At 40.2% G+C, this 27,524-nt stretch overlaps 1 protein-coding gene across 1 annotated transcript in view; it reads left to right on the top strand.

The window, feature by feature from the left end:
* Fhod3 (formin homology 2 domain containing 3) overlaps positions 1-27,524 on the top strand; it is a 439,678-nt gene that overhangs the window by 339,804 nt on the left and 72,350 nt on the right. Inside the window, exons 11-13 of the mRNA XM_071602801.1 lie at positions 9,028-9,162; positions 14,284-14,334; positions 20,755-20,969. Coding sequence (XP_071458902.1) covers positions 9,028-9,162; positions 14,284-14,334; positions 20,755-20,969 — 401 coding nt within the window. The remainder of the gene's footprint in view (positions 1-9,027; positions 9,163-14,283; positions 14,335-20,754; positions 20,970-27,524) is intronic.

Here is a 27,524-nt window from a genome sequence, read left to right as displayed (position 1 = left end):
TCAGCCCCTTCACTTTTGTACCTCTGTGTGTAGTGTATCTTTTTTTCTTCTGGCTTCTCTTAAGACTTCCTCTTTATTATAGGTTTATAGCAATTTGGTTGATATGTCTTGGTGTAGTTTTCTCTGTTTCTTGTGCTTCTTGTGCTTGAGACTTATTGAAATTCTTGAATCTGTGGGTTTACAGTTGGATTTTTCAGTACTTATTTCTTAAACTTTTTTTCCACTTCTTTTATAACTTTAATTACATGTGTACTAGGAAACGTGAAATTTTCCTGGTTTATTGACACTCTGTTGATTTTTTTTTCTTCATTATTTCTGTTTCATTTTGAATAGTTATATGGCCATGTAACCATTTTTTTTCTGCAGTGACAATCTTTCAACTGGGTTCTTTTTTATAACTTATGGAGTAACATGCTAAATCTTTAGCTTCTTGACTGTGGGCTATAGTTACAGTAACTGTTTTCAGGTTCTATCAACCAATTCTGTTCTCTGTCATTTCTGGATTAGTTTCAGATGATTTATTTTCCCCCTCATTATGGCTTGTGTAATTAAACTTCTTTGTATAGTCATTTCTTTATTGGATACCACATCTTAACAAATTTTATCTTGTTGGGTGCTACAAATATTCTTGAGCTTGGTTTTGATGTAATTAATTCAGAAACAGTTTGATCCTTCTGGGTTTTCCATTCTTAGCTTTGTTAGATTGAACCAGAGCTTCATTTAGTCCAACATTTTTCTACTTCTGAAGGAAGACACTTGTTAGAACTTGAACCATTGCCCCCTAGATTACCAGGTTTTTCCCTCTGATGGGAACAGCCCTGCTCTCTGTAATCTCCAGACACTGTTTGCTCTAATTCTTTTGAGTCTTTCTCTTCTTGGCCTCAGGTAATTTCTTCACACATGTGCTGATCAGTCCTCAACTGAATAGTTGATTGAAACTGCAGATGCACTGAAGTCTGTCTCTGTCACCCCTTTCTGGTACATTGCCCTGCCAACTTGGCCACCTTGGCATCTCCATACTCCAGCTGCATCTCCTCTACTCAGACTTCCCGACTTCCCTTCCTGTCACAGCCTGAAAACTTTCTCCAAGCAGTACATGAGGGCAATACCGGGAAATCACCTCCGTTGCTTCTCTTCTCTCAGTTGTCATGACTTGCACCATCTGATGTCCAGTCTTTGGTGTGCCATTGTTCTGTACATTTTGTCTGGTTTTCAGTTATTTCAGGTGCAGGCAGATCTGGCTCTTGTTACTCCATGTTTCCTGAAAGTAGAAATCCCAAAGCCCAAAGCTAGCTTTTCTTTTTTTTTTTTAAACCACCAAAATAGACCTCGAATTATATGTAGAAAATATATTGTGTTCAGTGTGCCAAGATTTATTTTATGGTAACTTGTATTGGTAAAGCTAATTTCTCTAAAGAGATAGAAAAGGAAAAAGCATGGACATAATGGGATTGTGGTCTGTACATCTATCCACTTTCTGGAATCACTGATACAATTGAAATTGAATTGGTGTGCATTGACACTCAGCTTGAGATATAACAGGATAAGTGTGGGGGGAGGGAGGATGAGGAGATGAGGACCATGCTCTGAGTTTACAGCCTCATTAAAAATGGTGTTCATTCACCAAACAGTTAAAGATCAAGCCAATCATTTGTAATGATGTGTCACATGGATACAACTAAGGGTTCGGGGAAATAACATGTCCTCTGTGATCATTAAGGGAGGTATCTTGAAGAACTTGGGGAAGATAAAAGGGGAGAGTGTTTCAGGAAGCAACAGGCTGGTAAACAAAGAAGCCCGGCCTGTTTGGGAAGCAAGGTAAATAGCTTGAGTAGCTGGGGGACATGAGATGAGTTTAGTTGATCCGTTAGATTGCAAGATGACTTTAATTGTGCCTACATTCAGATTTTTTTGAAAGTCAACAAAAATGTACCAGCTTCTTCTGACAGAGAAAATATTCTAAAAACCCATCCTGTTTCTTACTATGTAAGAAAACATTAAAACGACAACCGTGGCTTAAAACAACAAGGATTCACCAAGTGATTCTGCTTATTTTCTGTTTTGGCCAGGCTCACCTTGAGTGGACTCAGCTGGGTGTGTTTAGGGGTTAGCAGCCAGATGTTGGCCTTCCTGGTTATCTGTATCCAATGATTGGCCCACGACCATTGGTGCTGACAGGGTTGCTGGGCAGTGGGCTTGTCATCCAGTTGCCTGGTCCCAGCTTATTTATGTGGTGGCACTTGCTGGGCTCTCATGGGCAACATGGGAATAACTTTGGTGGCCAAATGGTTCAAGCCTCTGCTTTTATCATGTCTCTGATTGATACATTGGCCAAAGCAAGTTCCACATTCAGCCCAGATTCATTTTTTCCCCTCCCATATATTTTTATATGTTACTGAGGATCGAACCCAAAACCTCACATATGCTAGGCAAGCGCCCTACCACTGAGTCATAACCCCAGCCCAAAAGACTGTTTTTTGAAAGAACCTGCCACAGTATTTTGTCTGTTTGGTACACCCATTAAAAATTGTGTAATAAATGAAGAGGATCAGCCTGCTGAGTGTTGAATTTAAAGTTATCACTGCTCAAAAAGTAATTTACAGACTAGCTGGCAAACTTAAAATTATGTTTTGCATGGTTCTCAAGTGTTTATTTCACTAATATATTTTTGTCTCTCCCATTTGCCTTAGCTTTATCTTTATAAAGACTTCTCATTTTTGTTTAGTCTATTTGCAGATTATTAGGTCAACAAATGCCGACCCATCATCTAAAAAGACTGTTTACAACAACAACAAAAAATTTCCCCCTCCACTTTTGATCAAGTTATCTCTGTCAGTTGTGTTCGCACAGTTTGGGCAGTGAGTTCGCTCTGTGAAGAGCCAAGAGACGTTCCAAACAACTCCAGGTCCAGATCGGACTGGTTGGGTGTCTTGAGTTGTTTGGGCAGGTCACTTTGCCACTAGAAAGGCAGGGAAATCTTAGGAAAAGGAAAAGTTATTGTTTATATGAAATTCCCTTGTGCTATAGAACACATGTAACTTTATAAATCTAAGAAATCATTCTGCTTATCACATATATAATTTTGGTTCTTCCTGGAACCAGTCCTTTTGCTACTCAAGTTAGCATAATGGAGATAATGCTGAACTCATGAAAAAAACAACGTAAGTCTTTGGGCTTTCCCTCTTCCCCTCAAAAAATGGGGGATGGTATAGGAAAGAGACTAAGCTAAGGTAAATGCTCCTAAATGCTGATTACCATGTGATAGGCTTTTGGGCAATAATGAACACTCCCAGAAAGCACAAAAATTGAAGCAAAGTTGGAGTTCCAGAAAGCCCTGTCATGTGGTCAGGAGAAGGAGAATACAAATAACATTAACTGAGGGGAGTTCCTCAGTGCTGCTGTGAGCCTTCATGTGAAGACAACCATGTCATGTAAGCACGTACCCCTGATGGTGAATTCTGGGTTAAGATATCACATGAACTCTGGTGCAGAGAGAAGGCAGCTTTGATAATACTCACTGATTTTGGATTTGGCTCTGTCAGTACAATTTTATCTAAAAATTTAAACCTAAAATTTACTGTTACTTGCAGGGCTATTTCATACTGGTATAATTTTTTGTATTCTCTTTCTCTTGTATTAGTAGTTAAGCTCCTTTGAGCTTGGGGTACTCCCAGAGATGGGAAGCTAGGTAACAACTCCCAGGACTATCGGCACCATGAGTTGTCGGACATGGTAAAGACCTCTTGTGTATCCAGGGAAGGTTGAAGGGCCAGACATACACCATCTTTCATGGCCATCTTCTGCACCAAAGATCAGAGCCATCAGGTGTCCCTGGCAGATTTCTTAGCTTTGTGGTCTGTTGTTGTTTAACATGTCTTCGTCCCTTCCCATGTGGTTCTCTCCTGAGTCTGTCCCTTTGCTTACTGTTTCCACCACCTCTGTCTCTTACATTCTGTGTCAATTTTTATGCTCATAAGACTTGGGTTTGTTTTCCATAGTTTGGCCTCTTAATTGGGTCTCGTACTGGGCCACTAAGAGCCTCCTACCTGCAGATCTATGACTTCTGTTTCTCCCCAGCTGTCAGTTCAGAGTCTGAGTGTGGATCTGCAATTAGCTCAGCCTTCTGCACTGGAAGCCTCTGGTGACACTGCACAGCCTGCCTTTGGATGGCTGCTTCAAGGCAGGAACCTACTCTGCTTTCACTCAGCTGGTGCCAGGGGACAGGGCCTTGTGCAAGCAGCTCCTTCTCCATAGATCATCGTCATGTGTTTTCCTATGGAGAATGGGCTAGGGGTTGGAGGCAGCACTGAGACTGGGACCTACAAGTTGTTTTCAATTCATACTTCTTACTCAATAGTTAATCGATTCTTCAGGCAGTATGGTTCTTCCACGTGCCAGGCCAGAGAGATGAGCCACAAAATAGGATCTGATTCCAAAACCTAAGCTGTCAATAGAAAATGTAAGAACATATGGGGGGCAATGATAAAGACAAAATTTAAGGTGGTGATCATCTCTAGGGAAGAAATGAAAAAAAGTAATTATGCTGATAGTGTACTGTGACAGGTGCTGTGCCCATGGTACTCTCCATACAAGAGGTATACGAGAAGGGATGCTGGTCAATGTGGACTCTGGCCTTACAGGCCAGTTTAAAAGCCCCACTCTTCTACATCCTCGATGTAACTTCTTTGTGCCTCAGTCTCCTCATTTTCTAAAGGGAACAATGAGAAAACTTGGTATAAGAGGTTGTATGGATTAAAACAGCTGGTTCTATCTGCATAAATGGGAGCTGCTACTACCAGTCATTTTCTACTCGATCAAAGGCCCTGTTCCAAATGTTCCGGTGAGGGAGGCTTTAGCCAAATGAAGGCTGAGGGCCAATTCTGGGATTAAATATTGCAGCTTCTGTTGCTCAGAGTATATCATCCAGTCTCTGGCAAACTCTCCCCCTCTGGCCTCTTGCCACCTGCTTTCCTATGGCTTCACTTGGTCACAGCTGCCTTGGATGTAACTTTCAGATGACTTCAGCTTTCCAGGTGTATTTTCGGGTGCTACACAGTCCTGACGACTGATCCAGCTGGTAGCCATGATGGGAAGGTTCATGTGGAACCCCTGCCCGCTGGCATCTCTCTGGCTGGTAACTGCCAGGGTGATTCTCCAGACATGGTTTTTTGAATTGCACTGTGCATCCCTCTCCGTCGCCACCTACAGATTTTACATTCCAACATGCAATGTGGTATCTTTTGAGGGCCTACCATGGCCCAGATGCTATTTGAAGGAAATTCATGCAGACATTCTCATTTAAACTATATGGTATCTCATGAGTTGTATGTATGGCTATCCCCGTTTTACAAAGAAGTCAACAGTGGCTTGAAAAGGTTAAGTGACTATCCCCACTAAAATTTTCTCATTCTAAGCGCTGTGCTCATTCCTTTACACCACTTTGTCCCCAAACTAGCTAAGAAACACTGCAACAACTTCCAAACACTGTAGGTGTTTCTAGAGAACTTACTATAAAAGATAAAATATAAAAGATACCATTAAAAAGCATTTACCATGCTAGCTTGAATTTGGGAGATCTTTTTGTAGTGATGATTTGGGCTATTCCCTTTGTATGCTGCAATGTGGCATTTGTATTATACCTTGAGAAACTTCCAGAAATAGGATTTGTAGGACCAGGTTGATACTGCCACGTGCTGAGCTTATCTGGGTAGCAGGAGACCTAGAGAAACTTAACTTTTGAATATTGTATTTATAACTGTTTCTAGTATGACTAAAATGGTTTATATATATCCAAGACAGACAATCTCAGAGTCCTTTAATCTTTTTATGTTATAGGGATCAGTTAGGGCACGAAGAGAATGGATCTGAAATTTTACTGTTGGGTTTAGCCTGCATTTCCTTCTCCTGATTTTCTAGTGAAAATGAGCATCGTTCACATGTTTATTGTATATTTAACTTTGTTATTCAGTGAAATACCTATTATTCTCTGCCTGTTTTTTTCTACAGGGTAGTTTATCTTTTTCATACTGATTTTAGGGTATTATATTTGTACAATGTATACAAATCCTCTGTGGTTTATACATGTCATAAGTAGCTGCTTCTAGGCCATTGATTTTCTTTATTATGTGGTTTTTCAATGTACACAAATTTTAAAATTTATACGTATTTATCCAGTTTCCTTTTTCATCTAAAAATTTTTTTTCTATCCTGGGATATAAAAGTTGTAAAGGTTTGCTTTTTTCACTTAAACTAGCTAGATTTTTTTTGTTTGGGTGTGAGACAGAGCTAGTTATATTTTACTCTTACAGCTAACAGTAGTCCCAGCAGCATTTGTTAAATAGTCTTTTACTTTCCTTGAAGATATGTACTGACATATCTGTCATGATTCTTTATTCCATCTATATGAAATATATATTTGTACATGTTATACGTAATTTATAATTTAATATAAAATTTAATATGCAAATCAAAGTAAAATATACATTTTAATTTTATAATTTATATATATATATGGTGTATCTTGTATATCTTGAGCATCTATGTCCTGGCTCTACTCATTCCATTATTCTACATTTCAATTTGATATCTAGTGGGACCAATGCTGTTTTGTTCTTGTTCAAAATTGTACTGATTATACTTGGGCCTCAGCTTGTAAAGTTTCATGAAAAGTCCTTTTGGGAAGTTGAGTTAGAGGTATGCATAAATTGTATTAATTGAGGAAAAGAAGAATTGGTATCTTGACTGTATCTTTCTATTCATGAATATGATACAATTACCATGGACTTGAGTCTTTCATACATACTAGGCAAGTACTTTACCAATGAGAAATACTCCCAGCCCATAATTGAGTTTTAAAATAATATTTTATAAAAATCATTTTTTATGGTCATGAATTATGAGTCACATAATTCATAGTTAACTTATGGCTAACTTAGTAAGGTGTATATGAAAATGCAGTTGATTTTTGTATATTTTGCATGTAGAGACTTACTGGACTTGTTAATTTTAATAACTTGATCTCTCTACATACCTGATAAAAGTTATCTGCAAATGATGGCATTGAATTTCTTATGTTTTTTATCTATTCTTCATGTATTGGCTAGGGCCATCAGAACAATGTCAAATATGAGCAATGATAGGAGCATCTTCATATCATTTCTAACGTGCAATTACTTGGTGTTTCAGCTTTAAGAATAATGCTCACCATAATTTTTTAAAATGTCTCTGCTGAACATCCATCAGATTAAGAAAGTTTTCTTCTATTTTTAAGTTTGATAAAATTCTTATAAAAAATACGTGTACAACTTAAAGTTTTTGTTCTTTCTTTCCCTTTGTCTTTGAATTTATTCAGTTTTCTAATTGTTGGATTGACTACTCACTAACTTTTGCTCTTTTTAATATAAATACTTAAGCAATAGATTTATTTCTAAATATGTTAGAAGCATCCTACAAACCCTGACGTACAGCTTTTTCATTATGGTACCCTTTGTGTATTTTTTAGCTTTCTGTATTTTTCTTTTTTGACCTGAGTTGTTTAGAAGTAAACTAAATTTTCCAATTATGTATATTTCTTTTCAAATTTAGCTTATTTTCAACTTGATTGCATTATGGTCATGAGGGAACCAATTCTTGGCATTCATTCACGATGGTCAGTTTTTAAAAAGTCTGTGGATCTAATGTATTTTCTCAAATTTGGGGTGCTGGGTTCATCTATCAGATAAAACTCATTAACCCTGTTATGTCTTTAACAATTTCTATCAGTGTACAAGAGATAATAAACCCCTTCACTTTGACTGTGGATTACATTAGTTTCATATAGCATTTAAAAACTATAACAGTAAATCAAAGAAGACAGAGGTCAGATAGGGCAAGGCCTAAACTTATTTTATATGAAAGATAAATCTGTCTATGCCCGAGTGTCCAGGGTTGATGTAGAAGCTCCACTGTGAGCCTGGAATATAGGACTTGATTACAGGGCCAGTGAGTTTTTTTTCCTCCACTTCCTTCTCCACCCCAATTGACAGCCACAGGTGACTCACCTTTTCTAGTGAGAACAGCTGTGGCACTCATGGCAGAGTATGTGACATCTTTCTCCTGCACTAGAGGCCTTGTGTTCCCCACTATAAAGGCATATTTGAATTCAAGAATTATTTTATCCCAGCTATATCCTTCAATAAATAAATTGAAAAATAATACATTTCATAAATGTTTATATCTTGGCTTTGGAAGTTTTGTTGTTTCATAAATGAAAGCAGCAACGTTCAGAGGCACAACAGACTCCCCAGATAACCCCTTTATTTGTCCATGGAGTTACCTGATTTTTCTCTTTCCCACCCATTCTCTGCTGACATTTCTTATGATCTTTACCCCTGTGATTCCCCACCAAAGCATCTACATAGCTGACATCCCCACAATGTCATCCTTAGTGAATAGACCAGACTGTGGTGTTAACAAGAGCCAGGGATCATTCTTTGAACATGGGAAATTCTTGATACAGGGGAAATTTACTTAACTTTATTTGCCTTTTAGACCATTGCTGTTCTCCTCATCTGTCTTCTCAACATCTTTTAAGATGACACTGTTGTTTTGAGGTTCCATATTTTAAAAAACTGGTATATGGTAAAATATCTTTAGTACATGCTTAATAGAAAACATTTTTAGTTAGAAAGGTGATTCCAGGTTATCAAAGTCTTAACATAGATCTTAAAGATATATTTTTTTTATTCTATGCATTTTACTAAAATACTTTCTATTTAAACAATACCTGTGATTGATGACTACTATATGCCAAGCATGTTGCTTGGTATTTTATGTAACCACCTTTTTGTCCTAGCAGTGCTTGAAGCAGGTTGCCTATCACCATTGACAGACAAAATTCCTGAAATCAACCTGAGACACTCAATAATTTTCCCCAAGCAGTGCCTAGATACTGGCAGCGCCCTCAGTTCTAACCAAGCTGAGACTGATTCCTGCTTCAGTACTTTTAACAGTCCAAGCAACTAAAACATGAACTCATTGTACCTTCAGGTCATCACTGAGTGGTCTTCTCACATCATCCTTTAGGCAGCACCAAGAGTCCCTGGCGGCAGAGAGAGAGAGGCGGCGACAGGAGAGAGAAGAAAGGTTGCAGAGAATAGAACGGGAAGAAAGAAACAAATTCAAGTAAGAAGGATTTAAGATTCTTTTAACAATGGATTGCAGCTCAAATCATCTGACTTTATAGCTGTGTATCATCAATACGGTGCCAAAATGTACAAAATAATGTATTTGTTTTTAATTCTGTGTATATCTTTAAGGAAACAAGACTTACCTACAGTAGGCTGGAACTGGTTTGTTCTGACCTTTCTCTAACCATAGGGCAGGAAGAGCCAAATACAATTAGGGATTTGTGTGTTCCTGGGTCCTCCATTATCCAAAATGGTTCTATCCAGGCCTTCCTGAGGACACAGAGGCTAATTGCCTTAATCTGATTTGCTGTTTCTCTCTAAAGGTCCTCATGTTTTATTCATATTCTATTGGATGCCTCAAAGAAAATGTTTTTCTTACTGTAGCAATCTTTAATATTATTTTATATATATTATTGTTACATATGTATTTTATATATACTATATATAATATATGTATATGTGTGTGTGTATATATGTACATAGCAATAATAATACCATTTCATGATGGAGGAAAATTCATTCTGTTGATTACCCCCAACCCATTGCCCCTTGATTTCCAGGTCTCTGTCCAGCTTCAAGGATGTTTCCCTGTTTGTGGCCTATTGTAGATTTCATGTCTTGGGTTGTCTTCCCCCACCAAGTCCAATGTCCCTCCACTTCTTCCTCTGCTAGTTCACCTGTTCTCTCTCATCTAGGACCACCTCCTTCCACCCCCATCCCTGGTCTTCATGGAATGCAAACCACTTGCTGAATCTTTCCTTACACATCTTCATCCATTCCCTCTAAGTTTACCTGCTTTCCATTTCTACTTTTCCCCTACTTCTGTACTGTACTCCCCTTCTTCATCTTCCTAGATCTCTCCTAGAGCATCTACATGATCTCGTTGTGGCAACCTCTCACTATCTCTGCATCCTGTTTCCTTCCTTCAGTTCCTCTGCTAATTATTTCTATTGATCATTCTCAATTGGATCAATAAAGGATGTAAGGCATTGTCAGTGAGGACTTAACAAATTGAACAACTTAGTTTTTCTCCAGAAGCCAGCAAGAGTATGTGTAATTGTAGAAATGATAAAAATTGCTGGGTGTGGTGCTTCATACCTATAATCTCAGCAGCTCTGGAGACTGAGGCAAGAGGATCACAAGTTCAAAGCCAGTCTCAACAATTTAAGGAGGCCCTAAGCAACTTAGCAAGACCCTGTCTCAAAATAATATATAAAAAGGGCTGGAAATGTAATGTGGCTCAGTGTTTAGGCACTTCTGGGTTCAATCCCCGGTACCAAGAAAAAAAAAGTGATTGTGAAGTTGTTAAGCGATAACTCACTACTTCTTGGAAACAGATACCCCAAGTTCATGGGCAAAATGCTAATCCTGGCTTTTATAAGAATGGGTGTATGAATCACGTGAAGTAAAGCATTGCTGCTTTACCATACTTAAGTGGCACACCCTGAGCTGTCATACTTCTACTGAAAGATATTGGAAACGTCATCCCTGTATTCACATTTCTCATGAAGTAGTTTGAAAAACTGGTCTTTTCTGTAACAATTTATCTTTAAAACTCCTGGAACTAGTTAAATGCTTCCTGATTTATGGCTTTCTGAAAGATCTGCATACTTTGCCACCAAATAGCAACAGGGAATTTGACTGAAAGATGTGGAAAATTCAGAGATTAGCCTACATACCCCAAATTTTTGATTGGTACCCTATCTTAAAATGCTGTCAATGTTGAGACAAATGAAATTGGCACATTGTTTCCTGTCACTCCTATGGAATCACTGAGTACACACATAAATCATGGACAGAATCCAGAGCTGAAAGCTCTGAAAGAGCAGGTGAGTCGAGGGAGGAGACGAGCATTTAAAATTCCACCAGGGAGAGTGCACTATTTTTCTCCTGTATCACATGACATGACCTCAATGGCAACCCAAAACTTAGAATTGCAAATCAATATAGACCAAAAGAACTCCAAAAGAAGCCCTCTTTTCCTAGACTGAGGCACAAAGGAGTTCCTAAGGATCAGAGTAGAGAAATTCTCCATTTTTACTTTTTTTCTATTTCTCCTGGCCCAGCTTCCAAGCAGTGTTGTTTCAAAGGCACAGGATAGCAGTAATAGCCAGGCAGGTGCCTACACTCTGAAAGGAGAGCCCATCCCCTGTCCAACGGAGCAGTGGCCTGGTGACACTAGGCAAATCATTTTCCTGTCTGGCCTTCTGCTGTTCTGCTGGATAAAAGTGCAGTCAGCAAAGTATGCAACAGAGCAGGGCAACTAAAGCCACAAGCTTTGACTGAAGGACCAGCAAGGAAACCAAGGAAGCCTGAAAGTGTTAGTCACAAAGAGCAGGGAGATCGAGTGAGCGCTCCTGAGCCCATCTCTGATGTGTGCAAGTGAAGGCTCTGAATGTGAACCGCATACCACAGCTTTTAAAAACTAAATAGAGGATCATCACCCAGGTCCCTGACTCGCCAATGGGTGGAGCACACAGGGCCTGATGTTAGTAACACTAAAAGTAGATGCAAACTGAGTTAATATTGGAAACAACATCAGAAGGCAGGCCAGAACTCACAGGCTGAACCTATCCTGATTGTATGCTAAAACAAAACAAAAATCAAGATTTTTTTGGTAGAAATGCCCAGAATCTCATTATAGGATATTTAAAATTTATAGACAACAATTCAAAATAACTTGTCCTGCAAAGAACAGGAAAAAAGCATTTCTAAACAGTATTTTTATTGTAGATGGTCATAATACATTATTTTTATGTGATGCTGAGGATCAAACCGAGTACCTCACTTGTGCTAGGCAACTCTCTACCACTGAGCCACAACCACAGCCCAAGGAAAATTTTAACTCGAAAAGATAACCACAAAATGAAGATGTCATAATTATTACAAAAGACTTTAAAGTAGCTACTGTGAATGTGCTTCAAGAAGTAAGGACAGTTGAGCATGGTGGCAATGCCTGTAATCTCAGCAACTAGAGAAGCTGAGGCAGGAGGATTGAAAGTTCAAGACCAGCTTCAGCAAGTTAATAAGGCCTTAAGTAACTTGGTGAGACTCTGTCTCAAAAAATAAAATGGGCAGGGGATGTGGCTTTATGGTAAAGCACCCCTGTGTTCAATCCACAGTACCCTCCCCCAACAACAACAACAAAAACAGGAGGAGGACAAATGTACTGGAAACAAATGAAGAGGTATCCTGTGAAGAAAAAAATACAAAAAAAGGCTGTATACATACATGTATAACTCAAAAATGTTTTAAATCAAAATGAAAAATTACGTTAGCTGAGCAACAGAAAAGAAAGGAGTCGGTGAACCTGAAGGAGGTACAGTAGGAATGATCCAATCTGAAAATGAAACAAATTGAAAAATATGAATAGGGGCCGAGGTTGTGGCTCAGTGGTAGAGCGGCTTGCCTAGCATGCATGAGGCTCACTGGGTTCAATCCTCAGCACTACATACAAATAAGTGAAATAAAGGCATTCTGCCAATCTATAACTACAAAAAAAAATTTAAAAGTATGAACAGTTTTTGAGACCCATGGAAAACATCAAAATGTCTAGAATTCATGTGTAGAGTCCCCGAGGTATAAAAGAATAGGAAAAGAATGTGTTGTAATATATATTGAGCCCCTTATGTGTGACACATGCACAGAGAGTTGAGGATTAGACTTGGATACTCTGCCATAGGAGACTGTTCATAGCTGTCTGCCATTTGCTCTTGGTTCCAAATGATTTTCACTTCTCATTTAAGAGAGCAGAGATACCCAGCAGAATGACTTTTTTTTTTCCGGAAAGGAAGCTAACATCAGGACAGAGCATAGGCAACTCAATTATAGTAATTGCAATTCCATATTCTGAGAATGAATGAAATGAGATTTGAAAAAGGATATAGGAAGAGCTTTACATGGTGGTCTCTAGTGTTATCTGAAAGGACACCTCTCACTGGTTTCATTAACTTAAATTGTTCACCTTTCTGTGATTTTTTTGTTATTGTTGTTCCTTATCAGTTGTTGTTTTTGTTGAATGTGGTTTTAAGCTTTCAAGGTTATGAGAAATTTTATTTCTTGTGTGGAAAATGATAATGTTTATAAGTGATGACCAATCTGAGTCCTAGTTGCAGCCCACCCCCAACCTACTTCAGTCTTCATGAAGTACTGTCCCTTTTAATCCAGTTAGGGACTCTATTCAGTTAGGAATAGAATACTAAGCTCCATCATGAGGGTCACTGTAGAAAAACATATCTTGATTCTCCAGGAAAATAAACAGTCCACTGAGAGGTGACTGACCAAATAGTCTTAAACTCAGATTCGAGTTGGAACTTGATCAAGAGAAAAACAAAATGTTAAAGTTGAACAAAGATGGGCATCATATGGATGCAAACAAAGAAAAAGTCAGAGCTCCTAACATTCCCGACCTAGAAACTGAGAGAGTGATGATGGGGAGAAAGAACCCTGGACTATGGAAGGAGTGTCCAAACTGTGGAGTGCAACAAAATGGCCACAACCTTTGGGCACACATTGATTTTTTTTTTTTTTTTTTTTTGGTGTGTGTGTGTATGGGGGGAGATTGAACCCAAGAGTGCTTTACCTCTGAGCTACATCCCCATCCCTTTAATATTTTTGAGAGAGGATCTCAGTTGATGAGGCTAGCCTTGAACTTGGTGATCCTCCTGCTTCAGTCTTCCAAGTGTTGTAATTACTTGTGAGCACCACCCTGCCTGGATGAAGTTTATTTCATGAGAGAGATATGATGGAACTACTGGAGTTCAGTCAAATATTAATTACCTCCAATATCTATTGCCTACTCATAGTCACCACATTTTATAAATGTATATTTTAAAACTTCTCTTCCTCACTACTTACCTTTCCCCCCCATAGAGTAATTAATAGTATTGCTGAGTGAATCCTATTTTTGTTTTTTGATGTCTTTGTGATTTTAGTGAAAATCCACTGTTTAGAACTTTTAAAGTACAGCCTTTAAACTTTAAAAAAAAATTCAACAACATGTTTTTCGTTTCTGAATAGCAGGCTTTCATGATATCTTGTTAATAATAACTTTGTAATTTTATAAGCATTTAATTTTATTACTATTTTCCTTCCCCGTTCTGCATATTTCTATTAGCCGAGAGTATTTAGACAAAAGAGAAGAGCAAAGACAAGCAAGAGAAGGAAGGTTGGTATCTCTTCTTTCCCATTCTAACCAAATGGTATGTGACTTTGCACTGTTAACCAAGCATGCAGAGGAGACTGTGTTCATTAAAATATATTAACTTCTTCTAAGGCACCTAAAGCATTGTGTAACTGGCATTTTGTGGGGGAGGACCGGAAAGAGTGCCATAGTTGTGTAAGTTTTTCCAGGTAAAGTTTTATCATTTAGTGTTATGGTGAAATGCATGTGTGCTCCTCTCCAAATGAGCACATTACTATTACCTTACTGACACATGGTACATGTATTGTCACTTAACTGCTGGGATCTGTCCTTGAAATTACTTCTATGGGACCATTGTTGTATATATGATCCATCAATGACCAAAACACCATTGTGCAGTGTATGACTGTTTGACATGGCATGGACCACCACTGCTCAGCCCAGGTTAGATACTTTTAGCATGTGCTTCCATGTCACTTCATTGCCATTCCTTCAACAAATATTTGAGCGTACACATAGTAAGGGGTGATAGACACACCTGAGACTCTTGCTGGTTGTACCTGATCATACCCCCGTCTCCTGAGTTGCACCCAGCTTCTGAGTGTCAGTAATTATGCCTGGTTTACCTTGCTTCCCCCAGTGCCCACGACAGTGTGTGGCATGTAGTAGGTACTTAGGAATGTTATGTAGAATAAACAAATGAGCAAATGAACCAGCAGCTTTATTTTAAGATATTCAAGCTGTAAGCTAGCTTATTAATTTCAGTGGAAGCAGGGCTTGAACCCCAATAAAAATAGTTAGCGTACTCAGTGTTTGATAAATATAGGTAAACAAAAAAAAACTGGTTTTAGACAAGTTTTTACCCTCTACACTGTACACACTGCAGTTGTCACCTCTGCCACCAGATGGTGTTACAGCATGGAGAGATGGAAAGGCTCATTTTACACCTTTTGTACTGGAGCCAGCTGGGAACCTAACAATTTCTGGACTGTGCCAATAAGATGTGGAATCATGCTAATTTTTTAGACACCATCAGCTAAATAGATCAAGACAGTCAGAGCAGAGTGGAGACTGTCTGTGCTCAATTAAAAAATTAGGTGCTTAAGTCAGCCTCATAAATAAAACTACAGCAATGCTTTATTTTCAACATTCTATTAGATTATTGTCATCCTAACTACCAGTTGTGGCTAGTAAATTCAGAATGAAAGATGCTGGTAAGGAAATAAGAAACTTCTGTTTCTCTAACCAGTGTCTGTTTATAACATGTGGTGGGGGTGTATAAATTATACTCCCTTTTACTGAAAATATTGTTGACTTTCTGCCCAGGCTTAAGGAATTTTTTTTAAAGTTTTTCCTCCATAGTCTATACTTTGAGCTTCCTACAACTTGACCATCAGATTATATAGGCAAAGCTTGACAGCCCCTGGGGAAATGTCAAGGTGCTTTGTGGTTCAGACTGACTTCAGAATTTTTCCGAACCATTGAAAAGCCAGGGGTGGTTATTTGCTGCTCTTTTTTCCAATAAGGGCTTATGCCTGGCAGACTTGTGTAAAGGAGGTTGTCAATCCTCTCCTCCCCTATTTTTCTCTGCCTTTGGTCCTCAACCACAATCTGCCCATCTGCCTGGGTTGCCTTAGCAGGTGCAGGAGGAGACTCCCCATGGCCCCATGAGGGCTCCTTCCCTCAGCCCACTTTGGGGTTCCACAGAACTTTGATAAAAAGCAGCCAATAATTTTCCTTTGGTTTGGATAAATCACTTTTTTGGGTAGTTTGTTTCTTGAATTACCTGGTGATAATAAGAGTGAGGGAGAGATACTCTAATCCCTATCTGGAAAGTTTTGAGTATTCCTGGTAATCCAGGAAATAAGATCTCCAAATATAATGGAATTTGGAAATAAATGGAGCAACTAAGTGGAGATCAGAGGTAGAAAGAGGTTCAGAAATAAGAAAGGACTCCACCTATTAACTCTTCAAGATAGAGTACGGGGCGTTTCCAGGATTCAATGACTCTTAATGAAAAGACTCAGAGAATGATGGCCTGAGTCATGACCAATGGTTTTTGGGTTTGTATCATGTTAGTTGAAGAAGATAAACATTGCTTTGCTATGTTGAGGTCCAGTGACCATCCAGTAAAATTTTATTTCATATCTTTCCATGATTTCAGACAAACTTTTATTGACAGTGATAGACCAGGAATGTTTCTATGGAGTTGCTGCTTTTATTTTTTTAAAAATAGAAAAGTTTTTATATGATATGATCCATTTAAGGGAAGTGCATGAATTTTTCAGAAAGTGGAGTGGAGTATGAGATCCAGTCTGGGGACATGTTGGGGTGGAGGTGGGGTAGTTGGTACATCAGTTCGGCCTAGGTTTTTTTTAGTCTGAGGGGGGAGCTGGGTAGCAGGATCCAAAGAGGAAATGCCACCTGGTGAGCATAGCTTTCAGAAACCAAGCACAGGCAAGATTTAGGGACTGGTTTGGGAGTTTGGAATTTATACACAAAAGTCAACAATGAAGCAGTGAGAAAGGATTCTGAGCATTGCTTAAAAGGTCTGAGAATAGAAGTTAGAAGAGCCAAGCTTGGGAGAGTTTCCAGGAGGAAGGAAGCAGGAAACATTGTCGGTGACTAGATTTAGGTTAACCTCAGGTCGGGTTTCTATAGAGTTCTGTGCAAAAAGCCTGAGCCACAGCTCCAGCCCTGCCACTAGACCCTGTGGATGCTGGGTTTATTCCAGCAGTTTATTTACCTTTCCTTTTCTTGTTTATTATTAAATCTCTGCTACTAGAGTTCTTAGCACATGACAGGGACTCAGCCAATGTCCAGTCAATAAGTGAAAAGATGAATGAGCAAACAGGATGAGGCACAATGAGGAGAAATGGGAATGTTTAGATGAAGGCAGCAAAGGTGGAAGGTCTGTGCCTGGGGCCATGCTCTGTAGACTGGAAGCCACACCTCCGGCTTTGCACAGGAGGTTCCGTCATGCTCTGTTCATTGCTGTTGCTTCATGACGCAGTAGACACATGACAGCCACTGCATGGGCTGATGGGCTCCCCAGATCAAGTGTGTTTGGGCCCCTAAATGCTGGGGCTTTTAATCACTATCTAAGGGAAGGCCATGATACAGGTCCAACTTTCTCTCCAGGGCTCCAGAGAACCTGTGGGCAGGAGGGTCGCTCAGCTGTAACTTCTCACTGCTGGCTACTATGCCTCTTTCCATGAGTACCAGCCCACCACCCTCACCCCGATTGCTATAGACAAACACTGCTGCTCCTCTTCCAGAAAAGTTCAGTGCTATTGTGAGCGCACAAATGACGGAGTCGGGGAGCAGATCTCAGATCAGCAAGCTTCTCTTTATTCTGCAGCGGGGTCAATCGGACAAACACCTGCTATGGCTCATTTTCAGGGATAAAAATGGCTGCTGGCCGCGAGGTTCTGGGCTTTATATACAATCTTAGCAGAGCTAGGCCATGGGAGGAGTTAGTCACTTTTGGCAGGGCTCCTTTGGGGGGCAGGGGGTTGGGCCAGGTCATGGGAGTTATGTTGACAGGATCATTTAGGGTGGGAAGACAGGTAACACTGTCCCTCACTCTTGTCCTCCGTGACACTCTGCCCCTGCCATTTAAAAAAATTATATATATATATAAACAGATAAAGCACACAGGACACACTTGGACATTTTAACCATTTTAAGTGTATAGTTCAGGAGTTTAGTACTAATCAGGTATATTCACATTGTTGGGTTACCAGTCTCCATATATCCCTTATCTTTTTAAACAGAAACTCTGTACCCATTAAACACCATACCGCACCCCAGCCATTTTTGTCTACCACGTAAACATCCTCATTCTTTGGGATGATTCTGGTTAAACCATTGACTCTTCCCCAGGATGGCATCCGCAGACCAAGGGATGCATAGGAGTAGTCTTTGTATTTTATCTATTCTGGTTCTGGGATCAGCAGCTGGGATGAGAGTCCCCCAGAATGTAGTGTGAATCCTTTGTTTGCCAGCCCATGCCTGCCAGAATGGCTGCCCACAGGGAAGTGTAGGGAAGAATATGGAAATCCAGGACCAAGGCTGGACCAGCTAACACGAACCCCAGAAGTGGTCGTCACCCTGTTTGGAAGTCTTTTGTGCAAGGCCTCATTACCATACTTTCTGGTTTCCTGTTCTTGGATTCTGATCTTCTAGACCTCTGTGGATAGTCTTATTTGTACTTCCTTCCTTGCCTGCCCCTTTCTCCTGTCCTAGGCATGGACTCAGTGTGAGTATGCCTGGGCTCCCTCCTCCTGGCCTGACAGCATTCATGGCCTTGAGTAAACTGTCTGAAAAGCTTCCAGGGGTCTCAACATACTGCCATGAAAATCCTTTTATTTCCCAGCCTGGCAGGGGATGGAGGGCTCCTTGCTCATCTTAACTGAGTTCAGAAACATGTTCTTTGTTAACTTTTTTACCTTTTGTGTTAGTCAACAACTTAGAGGAAAGGTTTATTTTTGACTCATTGTTTCAGAGGTTTCAGTTCATGATTGGTTGGCTCCATTGTTCCAGGCCTGAGGTGAGGCAGAGCATCATGGTGGAGGGGTGTGTTGGAGGAAAGCTGCTCATCCCCAAGTAACCATGAAGCAGAGAAACAGGAAGAATGGGACGGGCTGGAGAGAAGATAAATCCACCCAGGACACGACCCCACTAACCTCCTTCCTCCAACTAGGTCTCACCTCCTAGTAGTCCATTCCATCATCCGCTGTTGAGGTCAGAGCCCTCACTTTCCAGAAGTCCCACCTCTGAACACAAGAATCTGGGGAGATTCCAGATCTAAACCATGACACCTTTAGAAGAGGTGATGTTTTTTGGCAAAGAAGTCCAGAGTGTGATTCTTTCTGGGTATAGCCTCATCCCCTGTGAGGCATCTGCTCTGGCACCAAGCCTCAGATGTTTGTACCAGGAAAGCAGGCTCACTGCCCATGAAAATGAAATGGGGCGCCTTTGCTCCTTGGCACCCTGGGCCGCAGGTGGGCCTGTGCAGGTGGAGGCTGCTGTGCAGGTTTCTCCCTGTGCACTTTGCCTGCTCTCCATCAGCCGACAAATGCAAGGCACTGAGGGAGAGAACAAAGGATGATAATCTTCCTTGTTCTGAAAAATCGTATTAGCTGCTTGTTGAAAACAGACATACACATGTGAAAAGATGACTATGCCAGGCCGTAAATGTAAAATGCCATCCGAGTTGAATGGACTACATATCCGACATGAGTTCAGAGGCAGGACTGAGATCACTTCCAGCTGTGGTGGTCAAGGCAGGCTTCACAGAGCGGGAAGCGCATGCAAGAATGGGTGAAGGACAGTCTGCCTTTGTGCTGGCCGGGAGAATGGGTACTGGTGACAGGGAGCCACGCCCACTGAAGGATGGGATGGAGAAGTGCATGCTTTCTAAAGCATCCTTCATAAAGATTCTAAATATGTGCTTTGCCTTTCTCATCCTGGTGAATTAGGAGCATCATGTCCAATGCCTGGGTGGGTCCCTGGTGGGTTGGGAGGGGCTGAAGCAGTGCATCCGGATGGGTGTGGAGTGAGGGTCCCAAGTAAGCTATTTCACAGTTCAGCGGTAGGTAAGATCCTCAGAGACCTGCTGCAGCTGAATTCTGCACAAATAATGGTGGGTAAAATTAGCAGACATCTGGAAGAGGCACATATTTCAGAGTTATTTTGGTCTGATCTATAAAGCACACTATGAGGAATATGATTGGTAGCTGGTCTTAATAAACAGTGGGTTTTGCCTGCCTGAAATGCAAAACAGATGTATCTTTGTTCTTTTAAACTGACTTTGATGAATAAACTATATGTGACGTCAGGTCCAAGCTATTGGATGTCTGAGTCCTACTCAGAAATATTTTAGAATATAAAAAAAGTTTCCATGGTTGATGCTGAAAGAACAAAGTAAATTCCAGTTGCATTGCTGTTAGCATTGAAGCAGGTTCAGAAATTCCAAGAGGCCTTCATCCAAGCAGACCCTTTTGTTATTTTGGGACCATTGTTTCTCTCCATCACATCGAGTCCAGGCGTGTCCTCCTATTTCGCAGCTGTGCGCTCTGAGGGTTTGGTTCTCAGCTGTCACTGTTAAAGCTTCTAAATGATTGTTATTACTATTTTGCTTATTGGTGCAAATGGTTCCTAAAAGAGCAAAACGGAATGCTGCCGCAGTGATGCAGGATCTGGGACTCTGCGATGTGGCCACTTCCCGCAATTTGTTTGCTTATGAATGATGCAGGGTTTTTAATCATTAGCATCTTGGCTCCGCTGGGTGTTTCTGGCAGACTGACCCTCCAGTCAGCTTTGCGCTGTGCTCTGTGCACCAGGAAACCAGCTCACCCTGCAGGTGTTTCATCCATAAACAAGCATCGGCCACAGGCTCCTCTTTCTTTTTACGGAAACCCTTTGGAATTTAACTTTCAGATACAAGTACTTGGAACAGTTGGCAGCTGAGGCACACGAGAAGGAGCTGAGAAGCCGGAGTGCAAGCCACGGCAGAACTGACCTCTCCTTGGACCTGACCTCACCGTCAGCCCCTGCTTTGCCTGCCCCTCTGAGCCAGAACTCTTCATCCTTAAACTCGAAAGAGGCTCTCCACGTGTTACCCTCCTCCCTAGGAACACCTCTGCATCCCCAAGGTGAGTTCAGGGAGAGTAGAGGGAAAACAGATGGGTTAACATCAGACAGGTTCTTCTGTGCAGCCTTAAGGATTCCAACATGCGAATTAATGTGAAGACAGTCATGACAGGTAAGTTTGGAGAATGGCTGCAACCTGCACTGTCAGTAGACATCTTCAGAGCCACTAATAGAGCAAAATCATTTCTAAAAGTGGCCATTGAAAAGGGAGAGTATAAAAAATAAGACACACCTAATCCCAGACATCAGGGTCTTAATACTTTATAATTTGGATATATGGGTCTGCTCAATAAAGCGAGCAATTTTGAATTTTCTTACCCTGGGAGCTGTTAGGTTTAAATTAAACTGATGAATAACAAAATTAATGAAAGCAAAGAAAATGTAGACCTAATTAAGATAGAAGTTAAATACTAAAGAAAAAAGTTAAAATTACTGGCACATGTTGTGTATACCGGCTATGTGCAGACTGGCAGGCTCTCCTGGAGAAATTCTGTCTTAGTTTTATTTGGAGAAAAGCAATAATGTTGTTCACTGCAGCCTTGAGCATCAGCTGTCTCCCAGATTGCTCTATGCACTATGGGTTTGTTTTCTTTCACATTAACCTGCAGCATGGTTCTCGGGCATAGGTGCTTGCACAATGCATGCTGGTTAACACTGCCGTGAGCACTGTTTGGTCTTATTTAGTGTTATGGCTTACAGCCCAATGTAGACTTAGCCAAACAAACACAGCAGAGACACTAAACTTTTAACTCTAGGAGGGTTGACTAAATATGGCATAAAGTTTAACTTAAGCAAGACAGTACTCCGTGACCTCAGCAGAACTGGATGTAATGGAACGACATTGTCTATCCATTTTTTTTTGCTGGCTCTCGAACCTCAGAGCTCATTCTGCAGGAGCAGGCTGGCTCCACCACAGCTTTCAATCATGTCTAGTTACTCCTGGTCCTTAAGCCATAGAAGATTGTCCCAGGCAGATGGGTCAGTCATGGATGAGTAATGTCAGTCTGAAAATATTGAGACTCTGAGGATCAGGAAAACAGACTGATCTGTGACAGCCAGTGCTTTCCAAATGCTGCCTTCTATTATTGCTGTGTCTACGTTGTGGTACTTCCAGAGGCAATATAAAAAAAAAAAAATCTCCCTGCAAAGTTGTAGCTCAGCACTTAACCTTGGGACTTTGCACTCAGAGTTGCACCTTCAGTCTTTTTCTGAATGATTATGTAATCCGGGAGATACAGAACAGCCCCAAGCTGAGAGGGACCTGTTGGTATCTATTCCTGGTGTTTTTCCTTAAAATTTTAAGCTTAATATTTGTGGCAGAAAATGGCCCCTCAGGTATTTTGTTCAATCAGAGCTGAATTTGAGGTCATCCTATCTTTTAAAACAGAATATGTTAAACTAACTTCAAGAGCAACACAGATAAGTGTTTTGCACATATACATAGCATGCATTTGGGAAACACTAGTTATGTCGGTATATTTTCAGGAAGATAAATGGCAAATGTCATTTTCCTCTTTGGTGAAAGGGTAGAAATGGAGAATATGATTAAGTAAAATCACACAGCTGATAACCTGTATCTGAATATGGAATACAGGGCTTGAATTCATACATAATTACAAATTAGTAAGACAGCATCATATGGTGATGTTGGTTTTTTTCCCTGGGGTAAAAAAAAAAAAAAAAATGCTTTTAGTATTTAGAAGAGCTATTCATCATGTTTAATAGTTCAAATCAGAACCAGCAAAGAAATCTAGTTTCCTTGTCCTAATGTGTAACTGATGAATAAAATTGGAAAGGATAAGTATATAAAAATTCCATAAGAGAATGATCTCAAAAAGAAGACTTGAGGCTTCCTTCTGATTTGAAGAGTTTTGCCTTTATGACAGAAATCGTGTTGGGGTGCCAGAAAGCTTTTTCTCAGTCTATTTTGTTATTCTTTGAAACATCCTGGTAGCATCTCATTGTTGGGCTATTTTGACTGGATCCTCTTTTTTTTTTCTTCCTTCCTCTCATATTGGGGATTAAACCAGGGGTGCTGTACCACTGAGCTACATTCCCAACCTTTTTTAGCTTTTATTCTGAGACAGGGCCTCGCTAGGTTGCTGAGGCTACCCTCAAACCTGCAATCCTCCTGTCTCAGCCTCCTGAGTAACTGAGATCACAAGCATGTACCACCATATCTAGTCCAAGTCTCATTTTCAAATTTTTTAAAAGAACTTTTTGCTTATCCCTAACATTTATTACATCACAACATCTGGAGGAAGAATAAAAAGTATAATCAAACATGCGGATGTTTGTCTTGCATCAAACACCTGGCATTATGTGGTCCAGTTTTGCCAGGGATTTACTCCCTGTTTTGCTCTTGACCCTTATGGAATCATAGGATCAAAATACACTTCACATTTTTTGTAGCAATCTGTCCCTTCCTCCCAAATGCTATAATTTAATGTCATGTTGTGCATTTGGATAATTAGGGAGATGTTATCCTTATTTTCCTGAGGCTCAAATGGGTTGGAAGATTTGCTTCAGATTTCCTAGCACAATGCTGGGAGGAGAACCAAGTGTTCTGACCCCATCACAACCATTTATCATGGTTCCACAGAATTCATGGTGGTGTACAAATCTATACTGCCCCATCCTTAAGCCTACCTTCTCCCTGAAAACTTCCCATTTCTTACCACAGATAAAAATAGTTGCCTGAGATGTGCTTTCTTGCATCACATCTACAGAAATTGTGGCCTATATTTCAGAATTGTATCTATAAGAAAAGGAAAAACTAATATTTATGATTGACTTACATAAACTTCCAGATGATTGTTCATTTTATGGAGTCTTTTACTACAGATCTTTATATAGATTCTGAAGAGCTTTTAAAAGCAGAAAATACAGCATTTAAAAAAAAATCTTCTCTAAAATGTTTTTAGAAAGAGAAGGGCTAATGGTTAAATACCAATAGCATTATGTGCCATCTAGTGAGATCTGTCAGCCAAAATTCTTCCCAGCTAAATCTGCTGTAACTCTTATATAAATGATGCCACTAACCCCCACCATCAAGTCAAAATGTGTTTGAATTACTTTTCCATCTGGTCCTCTTGTGGCTCACAGCAGATGTGTGTCCCAACACTGCCTAGACTTAGTGGTGATGGTCTCAGTATTTTTCCTCTGTGTAAAACTACTAGGCCCAAGTGAGGAAAAGATCTGCATGTGTTCTCATTTGTACTGTTCTGAAATCAGTGCAGACCATTATCTGAAAGTTCAGGTATAAATGGTAGGGTATCTCTTTGCATCCATTGCTGTGAAATCCTTACCTTAATTTTTACAAAGCCCTGGAGATTTGCATCAGAATATCTAATAAATTTATGTCCTATTATTAGGAAACTCATAGATGATTCTGAAAGCAAAAAAGTCGTCGTCACTGATTGGAGAAAATACTGTGTTCCTATTGGGATAAAATTCTTTAGTATGATTCTTCAGAAAGTTGTACTGAGGATTAAAAAATAATAATGCATGTGTCCATAAATAGCCAATATAGCCAAGTAACCTATCATCCCCATAGGTATCAGACCTAAGTAACTTCTTTCCTGGAAACTAGGTAGAGAAAAACCATTCACCTAAAAACCAGATTTTTTTTTTTTTTTGAGAGAGAGAGAGAGAGAGAACCCTTTTAATATTCACTTTCTAGTTTTCGGCAGACACAACATCTTTGTATGTGGTGCTGAGGATCGAACCCGGGCCGCACGCATGCCAGGCAAGCGCGCTACTGCTTGAGCCACATCCCCAGCCCCTGAAAACCAGATTTTGACAGAGGTCCCTGTAGTGTGTCCTCGGACTGAATTGCCTTCCCCAGAGAGCTAGAACTATGTCTCCACCTTGCTCTGTCCCTCACACGAGTCTCTCCTGCGGTCAGGTGGAGATAAATGAATTTTCCCAGTGGAAGAAGGCTGCTAGCAAGATTTGATAAGTGACTTTTGTCCACTAGCTGCTTCATGGAAGCATGCATACTGGCTAGGTTATTTTTGTTGGTAGCTTGACAGCCCCATGTTGTACACAGCAAATGACACTTTGGAGATGTACTTGAAAATTTTTGCCACACTATGTTAATTTTGTGTCAGGAAACATAATATTCAACAGTCGTTTCTTTTTCTACTTATTTTTATATTAGATATTTCCACGTCTCCCTAGTATGACTCTGGGGATGTATGTCCTATCCAGTCAAGCTTTTACCAAAATTACTGACAACAGCATTCTGATATTTTTCTCTCAAGCATTTAAAGTAGCAGCAAATATGACAATTCCTCCAGCCTCCTGATCCTCAAACCTGTAAACAAAGCTTAGACATACAATTATGAGATGTCTGCTAAAATGGATAGTCATTTTTCAGGGAAGCAGCCATTCCTCATCCTGGCTGGGGTTATTGTTAGCATCAACTGAACATCTTTGTCACCTTCATTCTGTTTAATATGTTTGACTCTTGTTCAGATGTAGGCATTCTCTTAAGTTACCTAATCTACACGGCATAAGTCATGAAACATCTGGAATCCTATTTCCACCTGGCAATGGAATATCATTAGTCATTAGCTTCATGCTTGCTGGTTCACTAGCATAAAGCTTTTGGACACCTCCAGTCTAGTGCTTCATGAACTGGCAGGAAACTTGATTCTTTGTGGGTCTGTGATTCAGGTCTGCCCTGTTTCCCCTGGACCTCACCTGCTGCTTCTTGATACCATTCGTTCAGTTAGAATCTCTCAGGAGCTGTATCCAAGGCCAAGGGTCTACCTGCTACACCTGCTGTGGGGCCTTACTAAGCGGCTTTGCCAGTCATTGGATTTTTTTTCTCTTGCTATTTCTCATTCTCTAAAAATGTAAAAAGACAACAAATTTTTCATTTTTTTTTCCACTACGGAGATTGACAGTTTCCTGAAGTGTTTTCTTGCATGGTATTTCAATACATTACATAGTCTTTCGTATTTTTGAAGTAGACAAAGAATAAACCTTAAGACAAAGCACAGGATGGCATTGGAAAACTTGGTAAAGGACATTAATTGTTAAACATGGTAATTTCATAGGCATCATTGGGTGTCAAGAATCATGAACATTCTGAGACTTAATCTATTTATAACTTACATGAAACTTATGCCTACTTATAAGGTATTAAGTAGGACTGCCACTGTATCATGGAAAATGGCAGAAGATACAAGATATCAAGGTCATAGACCAAGGACTTTGTTACTTGTGCAAACAGTCATTTTTCCTAGCTTCATTTTCCATATTTGAAGTGGGTAAGGTCCAATGATACCAGTCTACACAGTGTGAAGAACCTGAGGAGAGAAACACTCTGATCACTTTTTTTAAAAAGTTTTAGTTGTAGATGAACACAATACCTTTATTATTTTTTTAAATAAGATACTGAGGATCAAACCCAGTATCTCACACATGCTAGGCAGGCTCTCCATCACTGAGCCACAACCCCAGCCCCTCAGATAATTTATAATGGGCAGTAAGCATGTCTCCCCTTCATTCCTGGGTAGGCAATTATAGTGGGTAATAAAGGAAATAGTGCTTTGTTCAAGAAGGGAACACCAGTCTTCTCTTGAGAAAGATATTCCAGATCAAAAAAAAAAAGTTATTGGTGCCTTTGTTTGCAAGACTACAGAAATATGGGAGATCCGTAGACAATTGTTTCCACCCCTAAATTATGATGATTTTTAAGTAAAGTTTACTATTAAGTTTGTCTTAAGTCTGTTTAACATAAACAATTTTTGAACAGCAATTAACTTATTTGTCCTCATTTAACAAAAAGGAGTGTCAGGGGCTGTCACCTACATCTGGAGGTGTTCACAAAGAACCTGGCTTATTGACTGGGTGAGGCATCAGTGCCTTTCAGTCAAGGTCCGAGCCTTGGGTCAGTGCTTCCAGGTACCCTCAGGAGGTACCAAATATGATGCGATGAGAATTCTTCAGTGTTTGGGACTTTGGGTTTCCAGTCAATAACTGAAACCTAAGAAGTAGCAAAGAGTAACAACTCTCAGGCTCCTTCTAGCATCCTTATCTGAGCTCAGGAACTTAATCTTTTTTAAAATACTTTTTTGTATTTGTACACAATAACGTTATTTTTATGTGGTGCTGAGGATCGAACCCAGGGCCTTGCACATGCGAGGCGAGTGCTCTACTGCTGAGCCATAACCCCAGCCTCACTTAATCATCATTTTGTCATCTCTGCCACTCCTCCTCTCCCTCCAGTACCCCCTTGCCCTTCCCGTATCCACCCTGTAAAGCATTTGTTCAAAATGACACAGTACCTTCAGTGTAGCCAGATAGGTGCACATTGATTTTTTTCCAGCCCCTAAAATTATGCTTTTTCAAGAAAACCCCTGGGTTCAGAGACCCTGCAGTGCGTTTTATCTACCTCTGAATGTGGCATGCCTTTTCAGTCTTTTGAAGATGGAATTTCTCTGAGAAAGCTGCCTCTGGCAGATGCTTTGGGAAGTTCCAGTAGCTTTTGTTGACTTTTTGGATCCAATCTTTCTAGATCCTTCTGCAACCTCTAGACAATCTGC

The sequence above is a fragment of the Marmota flaviventris genome, chromosome 16, assembly GCF_047511675.1.
Source record: "Marmota flaviventris isolate mMarFla1 chromosome 16, mMarFla1.hap1, whole genome shotgun sequence".
Lineage (NCBI taxonomy): Eukaryota > Metazoa > Chordata > Mammalia > Rodentia > Sciuridae > Marmota > Marmota flaviventris.
The sequence above is the reverse complement of the archived record's forward strand: the minus strand, read 5'-3'. Positions and strand labels throughout refer to the sequence as shown.